Source organism: Erpetoichthys calabaricus, chromosome 12 (genome assembly GCF_900747795.2).
Source record: "Erpetoichthys calabaricus chromosome 12, fErpCal1.3, whole genome shotgun sequence".
NCBI lineage: Eukaryota > Metazoa > Chordata > Cladistia > Polypteriformes > Polypteridae > Erpetoichthys > Erpetoichthys calabaricus.
In genome coordinates, this window is record NC_041405.2 from 160,170,464 (window position 1) to 160,194,342 (window position 23,879).

The window sequence follows — 23,879 nt, forward strand, 5'->3', positions numbered from 1 at the left end:
ATGTTATCTTGGCAATCTGCACCATCTTGTAAGACTGCTTGTAAAAGCTTTCATGCTCATGGTTTTATTTAATGCAATTTTTGCAGTTGCACCAATTGTAATTAATTTGTACAGAGCATTGTTTTTTTTTATTTACCCAGAACAACTGTTGAATTTAAATTAAAAAGATGAATTTAAGCTTATTCAGTCATTGCCTTAATTATTTTCCTTTTACTTTCTTTCTGTTTTCCAGAATTTGGCACTGTCAGTAGTAGGGATAGGAGCCATATTCTCCATACTGTTCCACATTGGAACCAAAGAGAATGGGCCAAATTTTGAGACTGAACCTTCAATTGTTGGTGAAACTCAGCCTCTGATTTCTCAACCCCAGCAGCTGCTCAGGTGGAAACACTGGCTCTTTGAACCTGCATTCTACCAGGTGAGGACCTCTTCAGGTAAGGCATCTGTAGTCCTTCATTGTAGTGTCCAAATTTTGCTTTACAAGCTACTACCAAACAAGCAGAAATAACAGTTTTTACTTAAATATATAGTGATCCCCCCTTATTGTGGAAGTTACGTTCCAGACCCATCAGCGATAGGTGAAAATCCGCGATATAGAAAGACCATATAAATAAACATATTTTTATAGTTTAAGCCTTAAAATACCCCTCCCACACACTAAACTAACACATGTAAACGTATTAAAACACACTTTGTAAACACATATGATATGTAGATGTCGGGCTAAGGATATGAGTAACATCTCTATTGTAAAAAAAATCTTGACAGGGAGACCAGGAAGACGAGACTTGATCTTCTCAGAAGACAATTTGACATCCCACGAGAGACTTAATGGTCATGCAAGACAAGGCAGTGAGACAGAAGGACAGCTGCTGTACAGGCTTTTAAATGATCGACGCGCAGATCGACAAGCAGAACAGCCATCTTGGCAGAAGCAGCGCAAAGCCAGTAGCTGATCCGTCCACTTCTGCTTAGCGCGTGTTCAGCTCCCACCCTTAACAACGCGAGCAGGAGAGACGCGAAGTGGCAGGAGCGTAGTGTGCCTCCGGGGGAGTTGAGCGAAGAGATCGAGACCAGGGGCCTCATGTATAACGGCGTGCGTAGAACTCACACTATAACATGGCATAAGCACAAAAGTGGGAATGTGCATACGCACAGACAAATCCAGATGCAGGAATCTGTGCGTACACAAACTTTCACGTTCTTCCGCTACATAAATCCCGATCAGCGTGAAAAGTAACGCACGTGCACACGCCTTCTGTCCCGCCCCAACTCCTCCCAGAATTATGCCTCTTTGAATATGCAAATCGATATAAATAGCCTTCTGTGAAAAGACAATGGGAAAAGCACGGGGGAAAATATAAGAATTTCAGTGAATACCAAGTGGAGGCAAAGGAAAAACGTACTATTTGTTGGTTTAAACAGTGGAATAATCAACAAAATGAAGTTGATCAAGTGACAGAGTGTCGGAGAAACTCGAAAACTCAAGTTCACAAAGTCACACAGTGCCCGAAATAAAAAAGTTGTCACATATCAAAGTCGGCGTGAAAAGGCAAGTCGTAGCCCACCGTCTGAGTGTCATATGAAAGCTTATTAGGGTACAGAGAAAAAAATAGGCACACAATGGGGAAAAAAAGCACGAAATGTCAACTTTAATCTCAAAATTTCCACTCTAATCACGTAGTTTATTTTGTCATTAAAGTAGAACATCATAAACTTCATCTTAAAATCGTTTATTTTACTAGTTTCTCAAGTAGCACGTTAAATACTTTGTTCTGTGTTTGATCTTCTATGTGCTCTATGTGTGTGAATCACTATGTGCTTCCGTTCTTTGTCTTTCTCCGACAGGACACAGAATCCATCACATTCGTGATATTACAGCTCTCTGAATAATTAAAATACTGAGATGTATACGTGATATCTTTTTCATGATGATAGGAATGAAAGCATGTTATTAAAAATGGGAACACGGTGGCGCAGTGTTTGTTCATATCTCACGCAAGAGGCTTGCTGCGCCATGTGCGACCTTCGATGAAATAATTTATTACAGAAGTACTGTCTCTTTCAAACATACTAACTGCCAATTCCTGTCCTTACTTTTCTTTCTCCAAATACCCAATCGCCACACAATCGGCTCTATAATAGACGTTAAGCCATCTGTAAGCTTAAAACGCAGATTCTTCAAAACTTTTAAGGAACATTGAAATATCTTCGCAGTCCATGTTTAATTATTCTGTCCGTGTATCCTTCCAGTGTCGTGTCAGCACCAGCGATAATACAGCGCAAGGCAGGAGCTATCCATGAACTAGCTAGCACTGCGGCACCGTGTCCTCACATGTTTAATTATTAACAATACAGATTATTTAAATGAAGTTAAAGTTTTATCTGTATAATATAATCAACATATTTTGCTGCATTTCATCTTAAAAATGAATACCGTCATCATATGTAAATACGCGCTTTATAAAGTGGCGCAGGTTGTGCAATATTATAACTGTAGTGCAAGTTTACAGTGAGGTGATTGTAGTTATAAGTAAACAGTTCTACAAGGAGCACTTGATGGACTGATTGAGTGCGTTTAGAGTTCTTGGGATGAAACTGTTTCTAAACCGCGAAGTCAGTACAGGAAAGTCTCCAAAGTGTTTTGCCGTGGCTCAGGCAGCGTGTGCTTGATGCTGTATACCGACAATTCTCTTTCCAATCAGCTGCTAATGTGATTCCCCACTCAGATACAGTGATATAAATACTCCGAGTGGTGCAGTGAGAGTAATATGGAAAAAGATGATCTGCTGTGGCAACCCTTAACGGGAACAGCTGAAAGAAGATGCAGTGAGAGTTACAACGCTAAAGCAGTTCTGGTGTTTGTAATACTATGGCTATTCCCTGGACCATTATATTGCTGCAGGTTAATTACAATCAGATGCATTACACTAATAAACAATATGCAGTTAATTTCAGTGTATTTATAAAGCCGTGTCAGGAACGTGGGTCTAAGAAAGAAAGGGTAACCACACAGGAACAGTAGCACTGCTTTGATGCTGGGTGCCGCCAGTCTGCAAAACTGAGCAGAGAAATTGCGTACGCCGGGGTATGAGGTACCGTGGAAATGTGCTTGGCTTTACGCCAAGTTTAGGTTTTATACATCGCAATTTGAGTGTGGAAATGTTTGTACGCAACATTTCTGTGCGTACGCACCGTTTATACATGAGGCCCCTGGTCATCTCGGAGAGACACTTTGACGACACGCAAGACTAGACATTACAACCTTAGGAAGCAAAACCCGTGAGACGGTGACCTTTTGCACGTCACGCCCTACTTACAAACAATTTAAAATAAGTTCACGGACATCTAACCTAGCAGTTGTTGGAATGCTTTTGGCAGACACACTTCAGGTGCTTCCAGCTCTTAAAACAACAACGAGCAGAACATGCAGCTCACCAGCTGCAGCAAGCCAGTGTGCGTTCAGTCCTCACACCCCACCTCTTCCTCCTCCTTCTCCTTCAGTGCACTAGCGGCAGAGACACGAAGTGACAAAAGGAGAGCTGCTGTACAGGCTTTTAAGTGATTGACGCAAAGCGTGACAGGCACAACACACAGCTGGCCAGCCTCAAGACACCAGCTGAACCAATCGCATCTCTTTAGCATGCATTCAGACCCCACCCTGCACAACACAAGCAGCGTTATAAGTCCCGCACGAAAGAGGTTTAACCATGCCCAGGGCAGGAAATGAAGGATAAATATTGTTTTTACAAAAGTTTTAAAGTAAAAATGAAAATAATGCATATGTAACAATTCCCATGAAAATAACAATCTCTTTAAATTGTTTATCCGATAAACCAAACCCAGGGGTCAGCGAGCGAATCAAGCAGGGGGCGGCCCCCTAGTAATAATAATAATATTAATAAATCCGTGATGTAGCGGGGGCGTGATAACTGAACCGCGATATAGCGGGGGATCACTGTACATAATATGTCTGAAAAGCTGTTCAATACCCTAACAACAAAAGATAACAGCAACATTATTCGTAAAAGTCCTGCGTTTGCCTTATAAGGTGCAGAATATGGTCACATGAGGCTGACCGTTAGGCCCCTTTCCTCCACTAGCTTAATGTTCTAAACACATGCATTGGGAGAAATGTGACACAATATTCATCTGTGTTCTTTTTTTTCATAGGTGGCCTTACTCTACATGTGCACTCGACTGATTGTGAACTTGTCTCAAACCTACATTTCCATGTATTTGATCAACTCCCTCATGTTACCAAAGGTATGCTTGAAAGTCAGCACTGATGTCAACACCTGTAAGAACAAAACTTTCCTTTATTTACTGCTATGTCTAATACACTTTAAACTTCAAAAATGATCAGTAAGTAAAATAAGACTCAGGGTATTTACAATAAAAAAATACATGACCTAAACATCCCAAATCATAACAAAAAACTGGATTTAGTATCATGGAAATATTTGGGGAAAAATAACTGCCATGAGAAATGGTGTCAGGGAGGAGTTAATGCCCACGAGTAGTTGTGCATAAAAAAGGGCCCACATAAAAGTAGCTGGGATAGTGGGGTGGGATTCACGATGGCCTGACTTGTTATATATGATTCTGGTGAACCTAAATGAATAAAGAGGTTCTCAAGCTGTTTCCTTTGGAATGCCAATGTGACCAAAGCTGAAAGCTGTCACCATAATGGGTCTGCATCTGTAAGTGATAATTATTTGCATATTTTACATTGAGATGGTGCCGGTATTGGAGAAAGTGTGATAAGGCTAGGCAGAGAAGTTAACAATGGCAAATGCAAGTACAAGAACACACCTGAGCAGAATTTATTTTTTTGCGCCAGCAATTGTTTCCATGTTAGAAAAGAGCGACAAATGACAACTTAGCACAAATGTAAGTCTCCTATGCCTGTGGCTGATATTCTCTAGCCAATCACCTGAACCACAATTATCTTGGTACCCAAAAAGCAAAATGTTATTACTGACCTGAGACACAAACCTCTGTTATGGTGAAGACATTTAAAGTCTTAATTCTTCTTGATCTCGTGTCTGTAACAGACTCTTTTCTTGAGCGCCCCTCAGTTTGATTACTGCATCAAAACATTTGTTGAAGACAAAATTAACATGGCTCTCCACTGTATATTTTTTTTATGATGAACTTGTTATTCAGTAAAAACAAATTGACAGGATATATCAATAAACGGACATGGCATGCAAAGTAACTCAACCCACCCAGCCTTAGTCAAGGGATAAAGCATTTACTCTCCCCTGTACTTATGTCAGGTTTCTTTATGTGGATTTTAGTTTGACATTAAATACGTGTATCAAGCAAGGGGCGTTAGCTCCCTTGGAACGAGTTCTTTTGTAATTGTGGTGTGTTGCATAACCTGAAAACTATATAGATATAATATAAAAAGGCGATATCCCTCCCTTAGTGATACGGCGGTAAGAAATCACATAGCAGAAATAGCTTTGTTTAATGACGACTTACACTGCAAAACAGACAAAGGATGCCAGTGACAAAACCCAGTTCAGGATTGGGGGCACGATGTGTAGAGTCTGCCATTTTCACCGTTGCAGTGGAAGGATTTTCAGGATCGGATGGCGTTATTTCCCATCCATCCGTCAGCTTCAAAGGTGTGCCAGGTAATGTTCCAAAGCTTTATACTCTTTCTTCACGTGTAGGGCCTCACTTAGGTGAATCATGCCATTCCAAACAAGGCAAAAAGGATACAGATTCATGCTGACTTTGACAGACAAAAATAGTATACAGTGGTCCTCAGTCTGACTGCCCGTCTCCCAGTTGTGTCTATCTGTCTTGTATTCTATTATAATGCTTACCTAGCAGTTATATATGGTGAACCCCTGTGCTAAATCTGGCTCTGTGTCAACTGTGCATGTAAGTCGAAAAAGGCAGATGTATGAAATATATTTGCACAGAGCACGGTGACATATTAAACTTATGCTTATTACAATACAATTATGCCAACTCTTTTTTGCAGCAACCTCCTCAGTATGAACTTAGACTGTGCTACATGCCTCTAGGAATCTGATTTTCTGAGAAACGGATGTCAGACAGTGAACTTGGGTGTCACATTCTTCAGACTCCCTGGCCCTGAGCACTGGATCCCCTCAGGGATGGGTTCTGCTTCTTTTCCTTTTCTCCCTCAACACCAATGACTAAGCTGTCTGTAAAACACGAATACAACAACAACAGCATTTATTTATATAGCACATTTTCATACAAAAAGTAGCTCAAAGTGCTAATGACACTAACCTGATTGGATTAATCAATGATTGGAATGTAGTGATATATCAGATGGAGGTTGATTGGCTGGCTTGGGTGCCTTTGTCAGTCTGGACCCTAATAAATGGTTGCAAATTTTAGGAGACACCAACTTGTCATATTCCCCTGGTTATAAATGAAATCCCTGTCAAAATAAATGGTGGAATCCCTTGTGTTTCTTCGTAGTCCTATTGTTCACACTCCTTACTTAGCTCAATGTATGTGTTTTTTGTTTCCTCCGCCAGCTTAAAGTTTAACCTGTCTCATTCAGTGCTGGTATAGTTTTATAGATTTGACATTGCAATTATCCTTGCTCAATAAAGGTGTGGTTTGGCATTGTCTACTTATTCAAAACAAAAAACTGTTATGTTCAAATAGGCTAAAGGACTGTTTGCCTGGAACTTGGCTAATTTGTTGACACCCCTCCGCGAATAGATAACAACCCACAATTGTCTCTGAAATAACTTGCAAATGACAGAAGTAATTGGTGCCCATCTTTGTTTATCCCATATTTAACAAAAAGAAGATTTTGCTTTCGAGTTTTGATTCAACAGAATATTTCAAATAATAACACAAATGAAAATGACATGGACAAAAATGATGGCACACTTAATCTCATGTTTTGTGGCACAACATACCCCTGCATACGTGGGGCTCTCAGTGAGACTTCTGCACCTGTCCACAGGTCGTTTGGCCCTCTTGTCCTGAGCAAACTGTTCCAGCTGTGTAAGGTATGAAGGGATCTTCTCCAGACGGTATGTTTCAATTCTTTCCATTAATGTTCAATGGGATTCAAGTCAAGGCTCATTGAAGGCCACTTTAGAACAGTCCAGTAATTTTATTCTTAGCCATTCTAGGATGCTTTCAGCTGTGTGTTTTGGCTCCTTATCCTGTTGAAGGATCCATGACCTACAACTGAGACAGAGCTTTCTAACACTGAGCAATATGTTTGGCTCCAGAATATCTTGATAGTCTTGAGATTTCATTGTTCCCTGCAAAGACTCAAGGCACCCTGTGCGAGACACAGCAAAGCAGTCTCCAAACATATAGTAACTGAGTCTCCTCCATGCTTCACTTCCATGTCTGGGTTTTTTTTCTTAGAAAAGGTCATTTTTTTCATCTGTGGACATAAAGCTGAAGTGACTTGCCAAAAAGCTCCATTTTTGTCTCATCTGTCCAAGGGGCTTTTTCCCAGGAGCATTTTGGCTTGTCAAGATGCATTTTAGCAGATTCCAGTTAGCTTTTTTTTTTTATGTTTTTCTGTCAACAAATCCTCCTAAGTTGACATCCATTGAGCCCACTGTCACTCAAAAAGCGACGGATGGTGCAATCAGACACTGATTAGAGTTCAACTTGTATCTCTTTCAGGGGTGTGGAAATCAAATTTTTTTCTACTTGTCCACGGACAAGTAAACTTAAAAAATCCACTTGTCCGCCAGTTAAATTCACTTGTCCATCCATCCATCCACTTTCCAACCCACTGAATCCGAACACAGGGTCACGGGGGTCTGCTGGAGCCAATCCCAGCCAACACAGGGCACAAGGCAGGAACCAATCCCGGGCAGGGTGCCAACCCACCGCAGGACACACACAAACACACCCACACACCAAGCACACACTAGGCCCAATTTAGAATCGCCAATCCACCTAACCTGCACGTCTTTGGACTGTGGGAGGAAACCAGAGCGCCCGGAGGAAACCCACGCAGACACGGGGAGAACATGCAAACTCCACGCAGGGAGGACCCGGGAAGCAAACCCAGGTCTTCTAACTGCGAGGCAGCAGTGCTACCCACTGCGCCACCGTGCCTCCCAATTTACTTGTCCATAAACAAATAAAAGTGAAAAATAGTTTATTTTTTCTGATCTCTTTTATTGATACCAAAACTGCCTTCCATTTTAAAACTGAAAAAAGTTCTTTCAGGGATCAGTATTTTGCCACCTTGCTCTAGAACATTTTATAAAAGATTCCCTTATCATTTTAACTCACTAATAAACAATGCCTTCATTATAGCTACTCTAGTTCTGTTTCACATATTACAGTTACAGTGAAGATTTTTATAGATATTTCATAACCTTTGGAAACCGTTAGAATGTTTTCTTCTTTATTTTTAATAAACTGACAGCGCGAAACCAACTTGTTTTATATGAAATATTCGCTAATCAAAAACGATCTATTGACAGCTCATCAAAATTGATGTTGTTACGCAATAAATTTCTTAACTCCTCGATATATCACAACCTACACGAAATCGCAAATTTCAGGAAAGATTAACTGCCTAACAAGCTTTATGTGGTGAAAACAATTGTATTGTAAGTAAAATGACTGCATTTTTATGTAGAAACAATGAATTTTATCAATCTTCTTCTATAATACGCTACCGTGGCTGGCTGTTTGTCTGTCCAGGATTTTAAATCACCTGTAGCTCGCAAACCATTTCACCTTTTGACTTGAAATTTGGTACACATACAGTATACTATGTGACGTCTACTATCCGCTTTCGGGGTGATGATTTGTATTACTCTTTATTTTTATTTTATTGTTGAATCAACTCTCGGCAGTGCGCAGCAGGGCGGCACATGCGTATGGGAGCCGTTCTCATTCCCCACCACCTTCGCTAATCATTCTTGAGGCAGATTGAAGACTTAAGTGCCAGTTTAAGTGAAAAATTAAAGAAAACGTACTAAGTAATTGCAACACAAAAACTAACTTAATCAGTTTTAACGCGAAAAGATGCATACGAAATAACAGAAGCAGCGGGCCGTTAGGGTGGAGAAAAGAAGGGCTGCTCAGGAAGCAACAAGCACATCAACCTCTGAGCAAACGTATGCTAAACGTACAGAGAAAGAGGATGAAAACTATGAATGCTCAAGTCAAGTGTATTTATTCACTGCATGTTATCGTGCAGTACGCCGTTACTGGTAATATATAAAAGTTTATTGATTATAATGAAAAATCATCAGATTACATCGTAATGTCGGCATGAAAAAAATGACCGCATCTCCAAGCGTGTAAGTATTAGGGTAAAATACTTATGTAAGACCGTAAGAGTGCTTCCCCTTTGAAAAATCAGCCGTCATTTTGTAAACAATATTGAAGACCAATTTGAGACATCATGAACATGCCTAAGTAGACTGTTTCCGCACAAAGTACGTACCCAAATGTTTAAAATGTGAAAGTAGTGGTAAAATGTGCCCTGCACAGCACATATATTTTTTCTCCGGAAAATTGCACTTGTCCGCGGACAACTGAAACAGAAAAACACGCTTGTCCGACGGTCAATTTACCCGTGTTGGACGAGTCGGGCGTTGGATTTCCGCACCCCTGTCTTTGGAAGTTGTTCTTGGCTTTTAGTCTGCCATTCTCACTGTCCTCCTGTCCTTCTACGGTTGATTGTCGTCTTGCGGCTGCATCCAGGGAGGTTGGCCGCAGTCCCATGGACCTTCAACAACATTGACATTTGTCAACACAAAAACATCAAGCTGTTTGGAGATGGTCTTCTAGGCTTTGTCCTTAACATGCTTGTCTATAATTTTCTTTCTGATCTTCTCAGACCACTTCTTCTTTTTGTTTCTCTGGTCCATTTTTAGTGTGGGACACACGATGATACTAAACAAAGTATCTATCTATCTATCTAAACAAGAGAGATTACTTTTCTCTATTTAAATTGGCTGAATGACTGATAGCGCAATTGGAGACATGTGATACGAATTCAAGAAAGCAGCTAGACTGAAAAATCTGATTTACTGTCAATTTCTTTATAGAGCACATTTAAAACAACCTCAGTAATGCTGTAGCCAATGTGCTTTACAATAAAATATATATAATATCCATCATCTGTCTGTCCACTTTTCACGAGAGAACTACTTAATGGATGTAGATTGGGTATTTTTCTTTAATTTGCTTAAACATCCCAGTTGATTTTGCAACTTCTGCCATTGCACTATATATCATAGTTCACTTGTGGTACAGATTTATTTGTGCGAATCCAAGAGACATGCAACGGGCTGAGGGGAGCCCTCTCATGCACGTGCCAGCCTCGGGAGTTCCTTACTTCCACTTAGCTAGCGAACAAGAGAACTACTTAATGGATTTAGATCGGGTTTTTTTCTATAATTTGCTTGACCATTCTGGTTGATTTTGTGCCTTCTCTCATTGCTTGCTTGCAGGAGCAATTTATTTGTGTGAATCCATGAGACATGCAGCAGGCCGAGGGGAGGAGGGTGGAAACCTCCTCACTCACACGCCAGCTTCAGGGCATGTCTTACCTCCGCTTAGCTAGCGAACGTGAAAACCAACACACTTGTCCAGTAAAAGTTCAGATTCATCCGGGTAGCCATCCGTGTAAATCATTACTGGTTACTCAGGGAGGGGGGGCAGTCGGCATGTACTATAGCTTCCTTTTGTACTCCCTCTGGTCTATAAGAACTTTTGATTCATCACAGATCTTCAGTCGCTGCAGTCTTGCAACCTAAATCAAGTTTACTTTTAAAGAGTTGTACAGGGCAGGTGTACATTTCTTTGTATTTTCATATTGTTTTGTGTATTTATTGCCCTATTGTATTGTTTGCAACTGTAGTATTACAATGTCGTACATTGTACATTGCATTGTTGTTTGTTTTCCTAGCTACTATATTGTCTTGCAATAAATTTGAAGTTCAAGGTAATAAATGGAGCCAGTAAAGCGTTTCAGGAGGAACCCAAGAGACAGGCAATAGAAAAGAAAATTGTCTAGAAGTAGTTAGTGTACGCTATGTTAAAAAAAAATAATCACTAACTTTTATGGCACACTTTAAACCTAGTGATCACCATTATAAAAAATTCAAGGTACATGAGAAAAGAGGCACACTGTGTGGTAATATTTTGAGGAATCTTCTTTTCTTCTTCTTCTTCTTTCGGCTGCTCCAGTTAGGAGTCGCCACAGCAGATCATCTTCTTCCATATCTTCCTGTCCTTGCCATCTTGTTCTGTTAAACCCATCACCTGCATGTCCTCTCTCACCACATCCATAAACCTCCTCTTAGGCCTTCCTCTTTTTCTCTTGCCTGGCAGCTCTATCCTTCGTACCTTTCTCCCAATATACTCATCTCTCCTCTGCACATGTCCAAACCAATGCAATCTCGCCTCTCTGAATTTGTCTCTCAATCGTCCAACCTGAGCTGACCTTCTAATGTCCTCATTTCTAATCCTGTCCATACTCGTCACACCCAATGCAAATCTTAGCATCTTTAACTCTGCCACCTCCAGCTTTGTCTCCTGTGCCACCATCTCCAGCCCATATAACATACCTGGTCTCACTCACCGTCCTGTAGACCTTCCCTTTCACTCTTGCTGATACCTGTCTGTCACAAATCACTCCTGACACTCTTCTCCACCCATTCCACTCTGCCTGCACTCTCCACTTCACTTCTCTTCCACAATCCCCATTACTCTTTACTGTTGATCCCAAGTATTTAAACTCATCCACCTTCACCAACTCTACTACCTTCATCCTCACCATTCCACTGACCTCCCTCTCATTCACACACATGTATTCTGTCTTGTTTCTACTGACCTTCATTCCTCTCCTTTTCTAGAGCATATCTCCACCTCTCCAGGATCTCCTCACCCTGCTCCCTACTCTCGCTACAGATCACAGTGTTGTCAGCAAACATCACAGTCCACGGGGACTCCTGTCTAATCTCGTCTGTCAACCTGTCCATCACCATTGCAAATAAGAAAGGGCTCAGAGCCGATCCCTGATGTCATCCCACCTCCATCACTCCCACCGCAGACCTCACCACGGTCACACTTCCCTCGTACATATCCTGTACAACTCTTACGTACTTCTCTGCCACTCCCGACTTCCTCATACAGTACCACAGCTCCTCTCAGTCACCCTGTCATATGCTTTCTCAGGTCCACAAAGACGCAATGCAGCTCCTTCTGGCCTTCTCTCTACTTCTCCATCAACATCCTCAGAGCAATCATCACATTGAGGAATGTTGGAGTTAAAATAAAAAAAATCAAAATAAGGTGCTCTTCACTCACATATACACTGGACAAGAATGACCGTGCATTTCTGAATAGGATGATCTGAGTAGGATGATATTACTACAGTGTATTGTATAGCTTTTGGAATTGGTTTGTTTCATACATGCATACAATGCTGTGAAAAAGTGTTTACCCCTTACTGATATCCTCGATTTGTGTACATTTGTCCTAGTAAGTGGCTTCAGAGTTTTAGACAAAATGCAATATTACTTGAGGAGGAACCAGAGTGTAAACACACAACCCCATTTGTAAATTGCTACTTTAAACATTTAAGTAATAACGTTAGCCAGCACCTGAAAGGTAATGGCAAAGAGCTGACCAAAGTTAAGTGATCTCAGCTAAACCTGATTCAGCATTTAGACAGGTGCTGCAACTAAGTACTGAAACTATAAGGACATTGACTCTTTCACACAGGTGACAGTGGTGGTGGATAACTTTGTTCCTTGAATAAAGAAAGTATCGATTTATAGAATGACTTATGTTTCCTTTCCCTGGTGCTGCATTTTGTCTAAAGTCCCAGCCTCCATTGATTGTGTAAAAGATGCAAAAACAGAGGATATTAGTAAAGGGGGCAAGTACATTTTCACAGCACTGAGCACATATTGGCTAAAAGATGCCTAAACCTATTTATCTTTAATATAGTCTAGCCATTACTATTAGTTAAATTTAATCAGAGGTAATTTGCTGACCCGCCATAAGTCATTTCTCACTTCGGCAGTCATATGTTGCATCATTTTTGGAAACCTTTGTAGAACATTTGGCAACTCGGTGGTAAGAGAGATGCAACACACCCTGAAATACCTTGAGACGTGTTGCAATATGTAATATAGTTGCACTTTCAAATATTTGTTTAGGGCAAAGGCCAAATACAAATTTCTGCATTTGTGTAATGTAAAGTAATTTGCATGTACATTATCCATGTACTGTACTTTGCCTGTTAATAATTCTTTGCATTTATATAGCACTTTTCTCATTATTCAAAGCACTCAGCAATTGCAGGTTAAGGGCCCAACAGAGTAGAGTCCCTATTGGCATTTACGGGATTCGAACCGGAAACCTTCCCACCACTCCACCTGTTCTTCTCTTTAGCTTTGTAAGTGTTGATTAGACATTGCAAGGTTATAAATAATATATACAGTACTAGTAGATAGGCTTGTGTAAAAGTACTGTATATTACGATTAAATTTTAACACATTTCTCTGGACAGTGAATTCACCATCTCCCTTGGCTTTCTCTTTTTATGCTATGAGTTTCTCCATCTGCTTTCTTCTGAAATGTTTTGGTGTCTTCACCTACAGTTTATCTTCATTTGATGCTTAAGGAGGTCAAAACTATCACTCACAGATGCATACTTGTTACGGTTATTACTTACTGATGTGTTTGCATTGCTGTGTCAGATAAGGTCACCTGCAGCACCCTTGACAAGTGTGCAGCGATTCCATCAGTCTGTCCTGCCTCAGCAGGACAACTAACTCCTAGCACAGTGGTGGCGAACCTATGGCACATGTGCCAGAGGGGACACTCAGAGTCCTCTCTGTGGGCGTGCGCGCCATCACCCCAGCACAAAATTCGTTACTAGAAAGCCAGAGGGATGTGGGGCCGGGCTGCTCCCCTCCATCTCTCCACACGCGCCTGTGGACATTTCTCGCATCACCCGCTCCTCTGCCCAGCAGCCCAATGGGATCGCTTCCTCCCTCCCCTGTCTGGGGTAAGGAGGGCGGCTCACATGCAGCGTGAGGATGCGGCACGGATGGCAGCCTGTTGAGTCTGTGGCGAAGGTGATTCCCGTGGTGGGGTTGGAGAGGAGCTAGTTTGGAGAGAATGTGGTATAGCGGGTCCACAACTCAAAATTGAAAAGGCCAGTTTTAATAGATAATCGCCACACTCGTGGCTTAGAGGGGGGGGTGTGGTAGTGTGGCCAGAGCGGTTCACGAGAGCTTCGTGATGTGGGCAGTCCTCGCATGAGTGCACAGATTAGGAGTCATCCGCATCAGTAATTGTTGCCAAGAGCTGCTAATCGTCACACCTGATCCCCGTAATATATAATAGAATGTGACAGTTTAAGGTCTCCATGGCCCCTTTAACCCTCAGACCACACGTCAGACACCAGGTAAAATCCAAAGATGAATATTTATTATAATAATAAAGTGCACAAAGCACCACCACTCCACTATACTAAATAACCAATCAATAATCAATACAATAAACAATACTCAATCCTCTACTCCCAGACGCTTAGCCACCCTGCCTCCCAACTCAGCTCAACGTCTGGGCTTTCCCAGAGTCCTTTTATATTCCCCAACCCGGAGGTGTTCCTGTCCCACAATCCACAAGTTCTCATTACTTCCGGGTCAGGGTAAAAGTCTTGTTTCTTCAACCCGGAAGCACGTCGTTTCTTCTTGTCATGTGATCATGACGCACTTCCGGGTTATAGGGCACGTAAGAGTCCGACAGCCTCCCTACAGCGACTCCCGGTGGTCCCCAAGGTATCCAGCAGGGCTGTGTATACAAACTACAAGGTCCATAAGGCCCTGCTGGAATTCGGGGAACCTCCATGCTGTTGGGAGGGCTCCACCTGGCGGCCTGGAGGTGTGGGCCGGAATATTTAGCCGGCCATCCATCACAAGAAGCACGAGGTGGATGGAAAGGGGGAAAAAGAAGAGAGAGACAACGGGAATGGAGGTTAATGGGGAAGACCTGCGTCAAACACTTGAGAAGATAGAAGGGATGAAAAAGGACAGCACACTTTGTTCTGAAAATGAAATCCTTAAAGTGTGGAATTCTCTGCCAAATAATTTTAAGTCAATGAAAGCACTTGGGATTGCTTTCCTTACTTTGTTTGGATCATCTTATGCTTGTGAGCAGCTGTTTTCAGCTTTGAATTACATCAAATCTGATGCCAAAACAGACTCACAGATGACCGGAGTGCTGCATATGTTGCTGTCAAACTTACAAAGTATGAGCCAAGGTTAGACAAATTGTCAGCATGCATACAACAGCAAAAATCACATTAATTATTCAAAAGCACGCCAAATGCAAACTTTTACCTTTCAATAAAAAGTTGTTTGTATCATTGAAAGCTCTGTTGTTGTGTTTTTCTTTTAAGACAAAAGATGTTAATGTATGAGTTGTTTTTTCTAAGCTAAGACCTCAGTATTCAGGTTAAATTGCTGTGTTGGCACTTTGCGATAAATAAGTGGGCTTTGGGTTGCAGTTTGGGCACTCGGTCTCTAAAAGGTTCGCCATCACTGCCCTAGTACCGAAATTAATCAGGTCAACTGACTCCAGGAATTCTTTTAAAAAACAACTCAAAACTCATCTGTTCAGGAAGGCTTTTAGCTCTACTTGACTTTATTACCCTTCTTTCAGTTTACTTCTCTGTCAAGATGCTCATGTAACCTGTGTGTGTGTGTGTGTGTGTGTGTGTGTGAGAGAGAGACCATCAATTATGTTGTCTGTTTTTTTCTTTCTTTTCTGAATTCACAGTCGTAATCTTCTTTATTTATTTATCTGGTTTGTGCAATGCTATATATTGTATACCCTGCCATTCTTTCTTATATTCTGTAAGTGCCTTGAGCATGGGAAAGGCGCTATATAAATAAAATGTATTATTATTATTGTTATTATTAGTACGTTACTCTGAATCATCACCACTGCTGTTTCAAATCTTGGGGTATGATGCTTAAGACCAAGGGCTTGTCAGTGCAATCCTGTGTCTGGTGGAACACACGTAAAACATTTAGACTGAGCACAGTTTTTTTGGGAGGGGGGGTGCAGTATGGGGTCAAATTATTATTATTTCTCCAGGTATTCGAGTTTACTCCTTCATTTCAAAGACATGCAGGCATTAGGATGGTGTTCACCATGAATGATTTGGGTATAAAGTTAAGGCTGATAGTACAGTGACAGCATCTGGGAGTGAGATTAGGATTGTGGAAGAAAATTTTAAATACAGACACCCTACCCCCCCAGAACTTGAATGCCTCGATTTAAGAAATAAAACACAGGCAGGCAGAAAGTGTCGATCATTATTCTTTATCTAAATCTCGCAAGAGGCAAAAACTTGTCATAATAGTGTTTTTACAAAGAAAAAAGTGTCCTCTGCACTATATTGATACAATTCGTTGATCAGGTCACTACTCAAAAAAAGGAATTCATTACATAATCAGAAAACTTTTAACATGATTAGTTACACCTAGCTGCTAACGGGACATGGCAAATGTTGATACCTTAAATGGCCACAATTTGATTGATAGTCCTGTTAGTTTAGGATGTACGCGACTTTTTAAATGTATTATTTTTATTCTTTTTTTAGGAGATGTGCGAGTTTCGCCACATTTCTTCCTGTTTCACATGGTTTATAGAACAATGGTCTAATTTTTTATGAAAAACAGGAAACTTAGTACTATAGAAGAATGGTTATGCGATAAAATATAACATTTTCTCTTAAGGGGTTATATAAAATAACAGGAAATGCATTTATCATCATCTATACTAATAAAAGGCAAAGCCCTCACTCACTGACTCACTTATCACTAATTCTCCAACTTCTCGTGTAGGTAGAAGGCTGAAATTTGTCAGGCTCATTCCTTACAGCTTACTTACAAAAGTTAAGCAGGTTTCATTTTGAAATTCTACGCGTAACGGTCATAACTGAATCCTACTTCCGTACATATAGACGTCCATAGCCTGCAGCTCGGTCGACCTGTGAGGCGGGGTTGCGTCCTGCGTCCCCCGGCCTCCCACGTAGTTGGCTGCCTGACAATTTTACACCTTTGGAGAACCGGCAATGCCTCTTAAACATCTTAGATTCACAGGTGATGATTTGAGTAGTGGACAATTTGATGTTTATGAATGTTTCAACTCTCAAAAGCTGGATGCGAAGTTATCGATGAAACCGGTTGTATGCTTACAACGCTTGACAGATGCCGAATGTTACTTCAACACAACAAGACCTGCACATACTAACGTAATTGAAACAAACCATGAAACTCAAACCGATTATGACAGTAGCAATCCAAGCTGTGAGAAAACAGTAAAAAGGAGGCATGTCAGATGTCGTGGTACATTTTCTAATGCAGCTAGACGGAAACAACTTCGTGACGCTGCCGCCAAATACTTGCAGAAAAATCCACAAGTTCATAGAGACGCTGCCGCTAAATATTCACACGCAAATCCAGAAGTTAATAGAGCTTCTGTTTCTAGGTACGATCCCAATAATAAAAAGCGGCTCAAACGAAAACAACAGGTTTGGCTTAAAAAAGCTGGTTGTGGATTTGCGTACAGCCACCGAAACTTTAACGGCACGAGACTTCAGGTCACATGTCTGCAAAAGCACCTAATTGAGGCAACTGTTTTTACTGGCGGTGGCTCATGGGAGAGAGTTTTTATTCCTCGCATCCCCATTATACCCTCTGATCTCCCATTCCAATTCAAACGCCTTCAATTTCCAGTAAGGCTCTGCTTTGCAATGACAATAAGTCTCAGGGACAAACCCTACAAAAGGCTGACATTGATTTGAGGCGAGATTGCTTTTCACATGGCCAACTGTACGTTGCATGCTCAAGAGTAAGCTCAGCGCACAGCTTGGTCATATTACAACCGGAGGGCCGAACTGACAACGTGGTATACAAAGAGATCCTTAACAAATAATTATTTGTATATTTTCCCTCTGTTTAAAAATGTTTACTTTTCTTCTTAATAACAATTTTAAGGCAGTACTTCGCCGCTGCGAAGCGCAGGTATTTTGCTAGTAGTGAATAAGCATAAAGCTCAGAAGGATATGAGACTCAGACACATGCTAGGTGCACATTGGACCAAGATTCCAGTTCAGCTCTTACAAGGTAAAAACACAGCCATGAGATAACCAAGCAATGCTGATGGTCTGAATGGTCTCATCTCTCACCTGATGTGTTCTCATGACAGATTTAACATGCTAGCTGTTGCAGATAACTCATTCAAGTTTTCTTTCTTGGCAGAATTACATTGCCACCATCCCTCTGGTGATGTACCTTAGTGGCTTTTTCTCTTCCCTGGTCATGAAGCCAGTGAACAAGCTGATTGGCAGAAATGTGAGTATTATCCTCAGAAACGTTGATGTTAGGCTAACAAAATGATTCTTGCCCCACATCCCATGAACACTTTTAAGCATGATACCATACATTATGGTTTTTCAGTTTTGAGAACTTTTTAAAGTGCTAAATACATACAAAAAAAAAGTTCAACTCCCAGACCTTTTTTTTTCCACATAAACAAATGTCCCAACCTGATATTTAGATACAGTGGTGTGAAAAACTATTTGCCCCCTTCCTGATTTCTTATTCTTTTGCATGTTTGTCACACAAAATGTTTCTGATCATCAAACACATTTAACCATTAGTCAAATATAACACAAGTAAACACAAAATGCAGTTTGTAAATGGTGGTTTTTATTATTTAGGGAGAAAAAAAAATCCAAACCTACATGGCCCTGTGTGAAAAAGTAATTGCCCCCTTGTTAAAAAATAACCTAACTGTGGTGTATCACACCTGAGTTCAATTTCCGTAGCCACCCCCAGGCCTGATTACTGCCACACCTGTTTCAATCAAGAAATCACTTAAATAGGAGCTGCCTGACACACAGAAGTAGACCAAAAGCACCTCAAAAGCTAGACATCATGCCAAGATCCAAAGAAATTCAGGAACAAATGAGAACAGAAGTAATTGAGATCTATCAGTCTGGTAAAGGTTATAAAGCCATTTCTAAAGCTTTGGGACTCCAGCGAACCACAGTGAGAGCCATTATCCACAAATGGCAAAAACATGGAACAGTGGTGAACCTTCCCAGGAGTGGCCGGCCGACCAAAATTACCCCAAGAGCGCAGAGACGACTCATCCGAGAGGTCACAAAAGACCCCAGGACAACGTCTAAAGAACTGCAGGCCTCACTTGCCTCAATTAAGGTCAGTGTTCACGACTCCACCATAAGAAAGAGACTGGGCAAAAACGGCCTGCATGGCAGATGTCCAAGACGCAAACCACTGTTAAGCAAAAAGAACATTAGGGCTCGTCTCAATTTTGCTAAGAAACATCTCAATGATTGCCAAGACTTTTGGGAAAATACCTTGTGGACTGATGAGACAAAAGTTGAACTTTTTGGAAGGCAAATGTCCCGTTGCATCTGGCGTAAAAGGAACACAGCATTTCAGAAAAAGAACATCATACCAACAGTAAAATATGGTGGTGGTAGTGTGATGGTCTGGGGTTGTTTTGCTGCTTCAGGACCTGGAAGGCTTGCTGTGATAGATGGAACCATGAATTCTACTGTCTACCAAAAAATCCTGAAGGAGAATGTCTGGCCATCTGTTTGTCAACTCAAGCTGAAGCGATCTTGGGTGCTGCAACAGGACAATGACCCAAAACACACCAGCAAATCCACCTCTGAATGGCTGAAGAAAAACAAAATGAAGACTTTGGAGTGGCCTAGTCAAAGTCCTGACCTGAATCCAATTGGGATGCTATGGCATGACCTTAAAAAGGCGGTTCATGCTAGAAAACCCTCAAATAAAGCTGAATTACAACAATTTTGCAAAGATGAGTGGGCCAAAATTCCTCCAGAGCGCTGTAAAAGACTCATTGCAAGTTATCGCAAACGCTTGATTGCAGTTATTGCTGCTAAGGGTGGCCCAACCAGTTATTAGGTTCAGGGGGCAATTACTTTTTCACACAGGGCCATGTAGGTTTGGATTTTTTTTTCTCCCTAAATAATAAAAACCACCATTTACAAACTGCATTTTGTGTTTACTTGTGTTATATTTGACTAATGGTTAAATGTGTTTGATGATCAGAAACATTTTGTGTGACAAACATGCAAAAGAATAAGAAATCAGGAAGGGGGCAAATAGTTTTTCACACCACTGTACATTTGACTTGGAATGGAATTTTTATTTGTAAATCAAATTATTTTTCACAGTGCTGCCCAAAAAAGAGAGAAAATTATGAATCATTAAATTGAACTGCAAAAACTAAAATGACAACAGTTTATACATATTCACCCCTAAGCCCACCAAACTCCCCTCTAATACTGAACCATCACAACATGATGGAACAAGATTTACCCATTCCTCCTTGCACAATCTCTCAAGCTGTGACAGGTGAGTTGTGGAGGGGCTGTGGACAGAATGTTTTTAGTCTTTACCGCAGATGTTTGGCGAAACTTCAAGTCAAGAGTCTGACTGGGCCACATATGCGCATCAATTTTCTTTATTCAAACCACTCCATTGTTGCTCTGGCAGTGTGCTTTGTCTCATTATTCTTTTGAAAGACAAACCTCCTCCTCACTTGAAGCTCTCTGGTAGAGGAGAGCAGGTTTGTTGTCTGTACTCTGCAGCATTCATTTTCCCATCAGTTCTGGCCAGATTGACAGTCTCTGCGGCTAAAAGGCATCCCCACAATGTGACACTGTCACAACTACATAGTGTGGTGTTAAATTAACACCACATACATGTACCGCTTAGTGTTCAAGACTAAAAGTCGCACTTTCATCTTATCAGACCACATCTTTGCAGTGTCTTGCAGATAATTTACAGGCTAGGACTTTCCTTGCCACTGTTCAACAGAGACCCTTTTTTTCTAATGTAGATTGTTGACTAGTGAACATCCATCCTCTCCAGTTACAGTTACTGACACTGTAACTCAAAGAGATAATTGGTGTCATAGTAGCTTCTTTGAGAAATGTCATTCTTCAGGGGGGCAGCCTTGCTTCTACAGGGTGTCCCATATTTATGTACAGTGCATCCGGAAAGTATTCACAGCGCTTCATCACTTTTTCCACATTTTGTTATGTTTCAGCCTTATTCCAAAATGGATTAAATTCATTTTTTTCCTCAGAATTCTACACACAACACCCCATAATGACAACGTGAAAAAAGTTTACTTGAGATTTCTGCAAATTTATTAAAAATAAAAAAATGGAGAAAGCACATGTACATAAGTATTCACAGCCTTTGCCATGAAGCTTGAAATTGAGCTCAGGTGCATCCTGTTTCCCCTGATCATCCTTGAGATGTTTCTGCAGCTTCATTGGAGTCCACCTGTGGTCAATTCAGTTGACTGACATGATTTGGAAAGGCACACACCTGTCTATAGAAGGTCCCACAATTGACAGTTCATGTCCGAGCACAAACCAAGCATGAAGTCAAAGGAATTGTCTGTAGACCTCCGAGACAGGATTGTCTCGAGGCACAAATCTGGGGAAGGTTACAAAAAAATTGCTGCTTTGAAGGTCCCAATGAGCACAGTGGCCTCCATCATCCGTAAGTGGAAGAAGTTCGAAACCACCAGGACTCTTCCTAGAGCTGGCCGGCCATCTAAACTGAGCGATCGGGGGAGAAGGGCCTTAGTCAGGGAGGTGACCAAGAACCCGATGGTCACTCTGTCAGAGCTCCAGAGGTCCTCTGTGGAGAGAGGAGAACCTTCCAGGAGGACAACCATCTCTGCAGCAATCCACCAATCAGGCCTGTGTGGTAGAGTGGCCTGACAGAAGCCACTCCTTAGTAAAAGGCACATGGCAGCCCGCCTGGAGTTTGCCAAAAGGCACCTGAAGGACTCTCAGACCATAAGAAAGAAAATTCTCTGGTCTGATGAGACAAAGATTGAACTCTTTGCTGGGAATGCCAAGCGTCACGTTTGGAGGAAACCTGGCACCATCCCTACAGTGAAGCATGGTGGTGGTAGCATCATGCTCTGGGGATGTTTTTCAGTGGCAGGGACTGGGAGACTAGTCAGGATAAAGGGAAAGATGACTGCAGCAATGTACAGAGACATCCTGGATGAAAACCTGCTCCAGAGCGCTCTTGACCTCAGACTGGGGTGACATTTCATCTTTCAGCAGGACAACGACCCTAAGCAAACAGTAAAGATATCAAAGGAGTGGCTTCAGGACAACTCTGTGAATGTCCTTGAGTGGCCCAGCCAGAGCCCAGACTTGAATCCGATTGAACATCTCTGGAGAGATCTTAAAATGGCTGTGCACCGACGCTTCCCATCCAACCTGATGGAGCTTGAGAGGTGCTGCAAAGAGGAATGGGCCAAACTGGCCAAGGATAGGTGTGCCAAGCTTGTGGGATCATATTCAACAAGACTTGAGGCTGGAATTGCTGCCAAAGGGGCATCGACAAAGTATTGAGCAAAGGCTGTGAACACTTATGGACATGGGATTTCTCAGTTTTTTTATTTTTAATAAATTTGCAAAAACCTCAAGTAAACTTTTTTCACATTGTCATTATGGGGTGTTGTGTGTAGAATTCTGAGGGAAAAAATGAATTTAATCCATTTTGGAATAAGGCTGTAACATAACAAAATGTGGAAAAAGTGATGCGCTGTGAATACTTTCTGGATGCACTGTATATGATTGAAAAGGAGTTACTGTCAGGATACAACCAATGTTATTATCAAGTAACATAACAGAACATGAGCATTAAGAACCTTAAATGTTAATTCATCCCCTTTTTGGCCATGGCTTCGTCCAGTGGAGGCCTCAAGCAACAAAAGAAAAGTGCTGTCTCCATCCCAGACATATTAATGGTGGCCTTTTTGTAAGAGAAGATTAATGAGCACCAGTTAGTGTCTTCATTTTATGTATTTATCAGAGTAGTTGCTTAGTTTAAGCATAAATAGAAATACCATGTTCAATCAGATCAAGATGGCCTTTGCCCTGATTTTCAGAGTACAGTTTCCTCTTTATAGCATGAATTACTCCTCAGGATCTTCCTAGCAGATTTCCTTTTTTTAATGAAAGCCACAAATAAAACTGGTCCTGAGTCACAAGACAAGAAGTGATGTGTTGCCCCCTGTTTACAATTTTATGGGGCAGATTTTCCCCCTACTGCAATGGGGAAAAAAAATCAAACTTTCAGGCATCAGGAGCCCCTCGTCATTTTCTAAGATTCTCCTGAAAGTCAGTTGAACTGTGACATGGCCTTCTAGTTTTCTTTTCACCTGTAAGTTTCTTGGCATTATACTGGGATTTTATTTTCACTAGGATTTTGTCAGTAATTATTTTGTGTTAATTGTTTTAAAAATGAATCTGAAAATGTAAATAAGTACCAACAAATACTTTGTTATAGTGTAAATTGAGTCAGCACCTTTTATATTCTGCTCCCTGAGGCTTGTAATCAGTCATTTCTCCATGCTTGTCCATTGATTGATTTATTTGTTTTATTGTCACCAATTTATTTCTTTTTCACCCCCCGCAACAGCTCACATACTTCGTTGGCATGATCTTCATTCTGGCATTTGCCTCCTGGGTGCTACTAGACTTGAATATGGGAGTGACAGTCTATGGTGCTTCTGTGTTACTGGGGATTGGTTCAGCCACCATTTTGGTGACATCACTGTCCATGACTGCAGACCTCATTGGAACCAACACAGTAAGGCCAAATTGTTTTATAATCTATATATATATATATATATATATATATATATTTTTTTTTTTTTTACTTCTACAGCTGTTGGAATAGTTTCTCATTTCATTTTTTTATTTAAAACCATATCAAAGATGAAGCTATAAACGGTCGGTTTGG

General features: G+C 41.1%; 1 protein-coding gene across 1 annotated transcript in view; it reads left to right on the plus strand.

Moving 5' to 3' along the window:
* LOC114662906 (major facilitator superfamily domain-containing protein 12-like) overlaps window positions 1-23,879 on the plus strand; it is a 120,522-nt gene that overhangs the window by 65,464 nt on the left and 31,179 nt on the right. The window contains exons 4-7 of the mRNA XM_028816637.2: window positions 233-418; window positions 4,174-4,266; window positions 18,297-18,389; window positions 23,556-23,726. Of these exons, the coding sequence (XP_028672470.1) occupies window positions 233-418; window positions 4,174-4,266; window positions 18,297-18,389; window positions 23,556-23,726 (543 nt within the window). The remainder of the gene's footprint in view (window positions 1-232; window positions 419-4,173; window positions 4,267-18,296; window positions 18,390-23,555; window positions 23,727-23,879) is intronic.